Source organism: Cimex lectularius, unplaced genomic scaffold, assembly GCF_000648675.2.
Source record: "Cimex lectularius strain Harlan isolate CLEC.00 unplaced genomic scaffold, Clec_2.1 scaffold128, whole genome shotgun sequence".
Taxonomy (NCBI): Eukaryota; Metazoa; Arthropoda; class Insecta; order Hemiptera; family Cimicidae; genus Cimex; species Cimex lectularius.
In genome coordinates this window covers 1,134,199-1,141,731 of record NW_019392876.1, presented here as the reverse complement: position 1 = coordinate 1,141,731, position 7,533 = coordinate 1,134,199, and the positions used below count along the sequence as shown (strand labels likewise).

The 7,533-nt window shown below is 32.9% G+C and overlaps 2 protein-coding genes across 2 annotated transcripts; one reads left to right on the top strand and one right to left on the bottom strand.

The window, feature by feature from the left end:
- Positions 1-386: 386 nt before the first annotated feature.
- On the top strand, positions 387-2,715 carry LOC106674306. Its single transcript, XM_014406947.1, has 4 exons — positions 387-498; positions 1,900-2,026; positions 2,098-2,289; positions 2,362-2,715. The coding sequence occupies exons 1-4, from the start codon at positions 426-428 to the stop codon at positions 2,672-2,674; spliced, it is 705 nt and encodes a 234-aa protein (XP_014262433.1). The 5' UTR covers positions 387-425; the 3' UTR covers positions 2,675-2,715.
- A 485-nt stretch (positions 2,716-3,200) lies between these two features.
- On the bottom strand, positions 3,201-7,140 carry LOC106674295 (cytoplasmic phosphatidylinositol transfer protein 1). Its single transcript, XM_014406931.2, has 8 exons — positions 6,865-7,140; positions 4,440-4,588; positions 4,290-4,378; positions 4,164-4,171; positions 4,022-4,093; positions 3,868-3,966; positions 3,653-3,808; positions 3,201-3,576 (listed from the first exon to the last, which is right to left on the bottom strand). Exons 1-8 carry the CDS (start codon positions 6,913-6,915, stop codon positions 3,349-3,351), a joined length of 852 nt encoding a protein of 283 aa, XP_014262417.1. The 5' UTR covers positions 6,916-7,140; the 3' UTR covers positions 3,201-3,348.
- Positions 7,141-7,533: the final 393 nt, after the last annotated feature.

Genomic DNA, 7,533 nt, shown 5'->3' with positions numbered 1-7,533 from the left:
CTATTTTAACACAGAAACATTCATATGAATTTTTTTAACTATATTAAGAATCGACCAGAACATCGGTCGCCACCTCACTGATTCTCCACTTGCCTGGCAACCTGCGCCCGACTTTGGTATGCCTGTGGCTTTCTCTTCTCTGCTTGCAAAGGTCTAGGTTTTTAATGAAATCTCATGGGGACTATGATCCTTGGTGATTCTTGCCTTTAAAATAAAAAGTTACCTATAAGAACAACAGCTATCAATATTAATGACATCACACTTGAAGTTTTTTTTTCTTCTTTGACATATTTTAATCAATGCAAATACTTTAAACACTCATAGAGTTATCAAAAAATAAATAACAAGTGGGATACTGTTGGTATATATATACTGTGTTTGGCAAGAAACAAATTAGTATTTCCTTGAGATCCAAACTATTCAACATGAAAGTGGCAATTTTCACTTTAGCGGTCATAGCAGCTGTTAACGCAGCTGTTCTGCCATCACAAACATTGGGTAAGCAATATATGCCAAGATTGTATTGTTTAACTAATTTAGACTGTAATTAGTTAAGAAGAAATACATTGTGTATTTCCAGCATGTAGAGAAAGGTTGCTTAGTGTGCCCTTAATCAAAGATAATTAATTATAAAATTAATTCCTTGGCTCCATACCGAAAGCAAGGAATGCTACCCTCCTGTTCCAATTATTGTAGGCAACAGGACTGTTTTATTGTATATAGTTCTTGATATATATACCTCATTTTGTGTTTCCTTTTTTGTATGTAGAGATGAATGTATTTATTTGTGTGAGATTAATGTGAGAGGGCTGATGGTAGAATATCATACACCCCATCAGCTCTCATTCAGTTTAGTTGTGTATGTGTAGATTAGGTTACATTAAAAAAGAACTGGCATCTTTAAGACCTGTGCACTGGAAATAATCTGTTGTGCATCTCTTTTATGTCTTTTACCAGATCCCAAAGCTTTTGCAAGTGTCCTTCAAGCCTAGGCTTTTCCTCTCCTAGGAGTACGAATCTCAGCCAACATAAGCTTTTGCACCAACAGAGGACATTTCCACCACCTCTTCTTCTTCCTAGCATTATAAAAGTGTGTCTATACATATGCCTTCAGAGCCTGCAGTGTCCAGTTAGCATACAGGCTACATTCCCATTGAATGGAAGACTTATTTTTATTCCATTTCTAATGGATCCACGTTTTTGGCAGTTTTATTGCCTTCATCACCCTTTCCTTGATCAACCTTTCAGCTTCAGTGTCACCTCGCTGTCCGAGTAGATGGCTTATCTTCTGTTAACAATACCTAACCTTTAAATCTCCTTGTCACAGTATTCAATAACCGCAGAATCCTCTTGGAAGACAGTGGCATATTGCTCAAGTATAGCCCTTGGTTTATTTCCAGTCTGCTCTATCAGGTATTTTAATTTGAAACTTTTTATCAAATCTGAATTTAGGGGACTTTGCTCAACAGACAATCCCAAAACCCTGTTTGCCTTAAGCTTCCCCTTAGCGATACAGATATGTAGCGGTGGTAGGTTCAGAAGGACTTCCAGGGTGTATGTGTAAATGTCTAAATTGTGATGGACCCATATCAAATACCTGACCAAACTGCTTCAGTGGATAGTATGTAAAATAAGAAAAATTAATTTAAGAATGAGTGAGAGTGTATCTAGGTTTAAAAACTTTATGCATCGGGGGCTAAAATGACCTAGCCTTGAACATAATAGATAAAGGTTGGACCCGGTCCGCCAAAACACAAGGTGGATGATTCTTTCAGCTAGTCGCAATTAGCCATAAGCTCAGTTCTGCATAGATGTCACCTACATGTGCAGAATTCTTATATATATATTTTTCATTAGTTAATTAATAACTGACAATTAGTTTGATTTTTTTTTTTATAGGTGTGACCAAGGATGAGATCGATGAACTAGTAAAGGAAGCACTTGATAATTACTTGAAAAAACTACAAAAGGACGGTGTTCATTTTGGTCGATCTCCTCTCCTGCCACTGGAACTTAAAGATGCCAAGTAAGTTTTGGTTCACTTCTTATAATTATAAACAGTGATTTTATTATAGTTTAATTACAACATATGTGCAGACTTTACCTTCAGCTGTTGGATCTTGAAGGACATGTCTCAGAATTACCAACTTATGAGGAATCTAGTACTTTAACAGACACAGAACTTGATCTTTCTCTAAAGGGTTCATTCAAGAATTTCAATACCAAAGGCCAACTTAGTCTAACCGGGAGTGTTAAAGGAAAGCCTTTCTTGCAAAAAGGAGATGTTGTGTAAGTACATATAAAAAAATTAGGAATAATGTGAAAAACAAACATCAGTTGATTCTTTTCTTGTCAATTCAGCATGTCTTGGGAAGATGTTGATCAGGATGTCTTCTTCAAAGCAGTTTACGATTCAAAATCTGTGACTGTGACCGATATGAAATTTGACAACGATTTCAAAGTCAACCAAGTAAAACTTACAGGACTCGATGTAGAAGGAGTTACAGAGCAAGAATTGGAAGAAGCTGTTCAAAAAGCAACCAACAAATTTGTTCAATATGTTGAAAGTGAAGTTCATCATATGGATTGGGCTGGAGTGTTAAACCAGTTTTTCAAAGGAAAAAATCTCGATCAAGTCTATCAAATGTTGAAGCTACTTTTAACCAGTAGTTAATTACTCAATTTTTGAAAAATAAAGATTATAGAGAAAAACTATTTTTTTTTTTTTTTTTAAGTATAAAAGTCTACGATATATTTTAAATATCATTTGAAATATCACATTTCTAATATATTTCGTCCCAGCAACTTACCATTACCACATTACCTGTCGAAGTTTTACATTATTAAGTCCTTTACTTTGAATGGTAATGTTCCATAATGCAATATCCTAATTAGTATTATTTATTATGATTGCCAAGGCAAAGTAGTCCAGCCTGATATCACGATACTCCACAGGAAGTATGGGTAAAAGTTCAAGTGTAATGGAGAATTTTTTTAAGCAAAATAAAGCAAACAGAAGAAAGGTATTAAAAAATAAAATATACATCATATATATTTTATATTTTAAGATCAAAGATACATGTATGACATGTGTAACGTTAATACTATGGGAATGTATCAAATATGACTTTTACTTATAAAAATTATACAAAATAAAATAAGCCTTCAAATCAATAAGGGTGGTGGAAAAAAAAGAAGAATTGTAACAAGTTGGTATAATATACTGCAAAAATTCGGCAACACACCACTGACAATCACACACTCCAATTAAAAGAAATTGGATAATAACATTCAATGGTTGAACAATTAAAGTTTCTAGAATAAACACTTCATTGTTACAGAAAATGCTCAACCCCAATCAAACCAGGATTTTGCAATTGGTGGTGTAGATGGTTTTGACGTAGGTGTATGGGGAGAAACTGGTGATGCAGGTGGATCGGATTGAACTATCTTCTCGTTTGTCTGAGAGTGAATCTTCTTTTCAAACTCCCTGACATCTTCGAGAGTCATGTCGTACCATTCATCTATCCAAGCGAATGCCTGCCTATGGCCCAATGCTAAAATTTCCCTCATGATCTAACCAAACAAAAAAAAAAATATTATATCGAGAAGGACACACTTTATTTATATTTACACTGTAATTTTAACACACCTTCTGAATTAACTCTTCTGATTTAGTCTGAAGTCCCCAGACTTCAAAAGAGGTCTGAACGACTTTATAAGAGCACATTATCGGATGAGTTGATTCCTTCCAGTTTTCAGCTAATGGACCCCGCCCAGTCTTTTTGGATTTAAAGAATTTCAAGTCCTAAAATTTCATAATACTTAGCATTAAAAATTTCAACTCTGTTGCGCTTTAAAGTTTACCTCTTCTTCTTTGTAATGTTTTGGATTTATTTCATCATACGCAATATCGATATGTTCAACTGTTCTTTCTTGGAGAACCTCTTCGCTCAAGTTTAAACACTGCAATAGCCAAATCGTTAAAATCAAACATTTAAAACAAACCCATTTTTATTACATTTTCGGTGCAACCGTTGTTGTTTTCAAATGATGTTTTAATAGTCATATTAAACTTTGGTACAAATGAACACTGAAAATATTTTAAAAAACATATAAGTAAGTTTAATTGCTAGTGTGAATATCAAACATATTTTACTTACTGTATATTCTGCCGTTTTTTGGAGTTTGGAGTTTTTTTATTTTTTGTTGTTTTTTTTTTGGAAAAATTAAATAATTAATTTAAATTCTACATACATCATAAGCTAATACTTTCACTAAAACCTTACCAGTTACAGTGTATGGATAATAATTCCAACCTTTTTCAGTAATGTAGAACACTCTTGGCAATATCGCCTGAAGCCAGTATGGCAGGCTACTAAATTTTAAAACAAAAACTTCAAACTTTCAAAGATTAAAAATCAAAAATTAAAACTAACCCATTCAAATGGATCCTTTTCTCTGTGTAACGGCCTGTTCCATGAACAGGGTCGACATGTTCTCTGTTTTCTATTATCTCTACGCCATTCCCTGCCTCAGTTTGTTCCAAACTGTGTCTTGCTATCATATAAAGTTGGCCTATTTTATACTGCAAACAATAAAAACGAATCAAGCATTAATGAAACACTCATTTTGATGATTTTTTTATGTCAGCTTTCATGAATGAAAAGCGCCTGCATATCAACAAGCAGTATCAGCCTGGTAATACAAAATACAAATCTTAGCAATTGCTTATTTTCAGCCAAGGTAAATTACATTGATCCTATCTAGTCATATGGAATTATTCTTTTATAAAATGTTAAACCATCCCTTTTATAAAATGTTAAAGTAATGGTCATAAAGTGCAAGACTGCAACCCCCCAAGAATCTCGCTTTGAACCACTCAAGTTTTTAATCTCCATCCTGCCTCGAAATACATACTACTGACCAAATGGAGGCAAATCATACCAAGTACAATTAAAGGAGAAGACAGTAAAAATAAAATATAAAAGTGAATTTATTATCATTCAATAAAATTAAAAAGTTAAATTCTTGCCCTATGAAATTAATGTGTGATGAGGTCTGTTCTAGATGGCTTTTAAACAGATCAAGGATACTATCAAAAATACCAATTTATTAGTTTTAATAGCAAAACCATAGATTAATTGTATTAAATAAATTAATATAAATTTATCACTGACTCATTTCTGCCTACATAACAAACATAATCCCTTTATCACAGTCTGCTTTATCACATACGCTGGTTTCCCTCAAGGGTACATCCTTGGTCATGAAGAAGCATGAGCTTTCAACATATTAGTTGAGCAAAAACTAAATTTTACTTACTACTCGCTAAATGGTAACAAATCATGTCAAAAAAAGACATCGATAAATGACAGAAAATACTTGTTTCTTAATATTAAAACAAAAAAATAATAATAATAACATCATTGTACCACATAATGAAACATAAAATCACTTTTTGCAGAAGACAGTTCTACTCACAGATTTTCGCAAAAAAGTGAATCGACATACTCACCCCACCTCTATTATTTTTATGAAACATAAATTTCTTACCATTCATTTCAGCCTAAATATCAAACGCAATCACTTTATATGTGTGCCCTATCATAAACGCTGGTTTCCCTCGAGGGTACATTCTCAGTCTTATGCTTTCTAGAAATTTATTGAGCATAAAATATATAGTTATTCAGATATCGTGAGATGAGGTCGGGTGTGACGTAGGTTTCAGAAAAACATTTTCTTTATCGTGCCAACGTTTCGATCTTTTATTGAGATCATCTTCAGGGCTCAAAGTGTTTGTCTTCTGTGTAATTGTGCCATCCTTGCGTGTCGTGTTGAGAGTGCCACGACACGCATGGATGGCACAATTACACAGAAGACAAACACTTTGAGCCCTGAAGATGATCTCAATAAAAGATCGAAACGTTGGCACGATAAAGAAAATGTTTTTCTGAAACCTACATCACACCCGAGCGCATCTCACGATATCTGAATAACTATCGATTAACAGTCACTAATCTCTACACATAAAATATATATATATTTTTTTATGAATTACCTATTACTGGCTAAATGGTAACAAATCATGCTTTAAAAAGCTAATCCATCCCTAACCATCCCTAAACATAAATTTCTTGCCGACTCATTTATGACTAAATACCATGCACAATCCCTTTTTCGCAGCTGCTTTATCACAAACGCTGGTTTCCTTCAAGGGTACATTCTCGGTCTCATGCTTTCTTGATATTCATTGAGATAAAATAAATTTTTCTTTGATGAAATACCTACTACTGCTAAATGATAACGAATTATGTTTTTTTTAAAAAGACATCGCTAAAGGAGAAAACAGTAAAAATAAAATATAAAAGTAAATGCACAAACACAACATAAATTTCTTGCCAGATCATTTCCAACTAAATACCAAACACAATACATATATTCACCGTTATCTATATTCTTTCAACAAAAAATGAACCTTTTCTTGAGCATAAAACATACTAACGACCAAATGAAGATAATATGACAAAAATGGCTTCATTAAAGCAAAAGGCAGAAAATAAAAATTAATGTGTGTTTAACTTAACACTCAAGACTCCGCTGTCATATGTAGGATATGGTATCAGTGTACGAGTTAAGTATAAAAAGTTACAATTTGTTCAATATTAGTAAAGATAAAAATTGATTTCATAAACTATAAAAATAAGAAAAGATTTTATCTACAATAAGACTTAGTTGGCCCTATGGCTTCTTCTTGGTAGACCTTTTTAAAACAAAGGCCCTAAAGCTAGAATAAATAACAGTCCAGTTCAAAAGAATTTCATAAGCCATGTACCCAAAACGGGTTAAAATTCAAGGCGTTACCTCCTCCACGCTAAGTGGCATGCAGATCCTGTACTCCTTGGTGAGGACCATCTCGCAGTACCTGGAGATTCAGTTACATTTAAATTTCCCTATCAGCACCTAGAGTACCTGTCCGGATGATATAACAATGTTATAACCTGGATTGCTTGATTTGTTAAGTCAATGATTCGTTTCTGTATCGAAATTATTTCGAATAAATCGTACTACTTTGTTTATTTTTCATTCATCCTTGGTTTTTTTCTAATTTAATTTATTATTATCGATTTTTTCTTTCACTTTTTAACTTTCCTTTACGGACGCACGTGCTGTCAATGTAAAAGTACCATTGCAGAAAAACTTTTGAATTATGGTTGGTCCATGATCAAGGACCTGATCAAAAGAACTTCTCTATCTTATATTTAATCCTTTAAAGTCTTTAAATATTATCTTATAATTAGACGTTATAAAATTGCTCAAATATTTTTGACAGTTAACGAAAGTAATGGTTAACAATAATGTTCATAATTGATTAATTTTCACAAGTTTTTCCTCTATAAATGGTTTTTTATTATTTAATTTGGACTATGTTAGGGTTTACACACAAAAAAAAAACATTCCTAGGCTAATATGAATTGTTCATTGATTCAATTTTATATTAAATATTTAAGTTGAACGTTGGATATTTATGTT

Bases quoted from the DNA above. Each gene is read 5' to 3' on its own strand.
- LOC106674306 (XM_014406947.1), top strand. From the start codon at position 426: ATGAAAGTGGCAATTTTCACTTTAGCGGTCATAGCAGCTGTTAACGCA. The intron at 2,027-2,097 runs GTAAGTTTTGGT...ACATATGTGCAG, and splicing joins CTGGAACTTAAAGATGCCAA to ACTTTACCTTCAGCTGTTGG. The intron at 2,290-2,361 runs GTAAGTACATAT...TTGTCAATTCAG, and splicing joins TTGCAAAAAGGAGATGTTGT to CATGTCTTGGGAAGATGTTG.
- LOC106674295 (XM_014406931.2), bottom strand. From the start codon at position 6,915: ATGGTCCTCACCAAGGAGTACAGGATCTGCATGCCACTTAGCGTGGAG. The intron at 4,379-4,439 runs GTTAGTTTTAAT...TTTAAAATTTAG, and splicing joins AAAAGGATCCATTTGAATGG to TAGCCTGCCATACTGGCTTC. The intron at 3,967-4,021 runs GTAATAAAAATG...TGGCTATTGCAG, and splicing joins ACAACGGTTGCACCGAAAAT to TGTTTAAACTTGAGCGAAGA.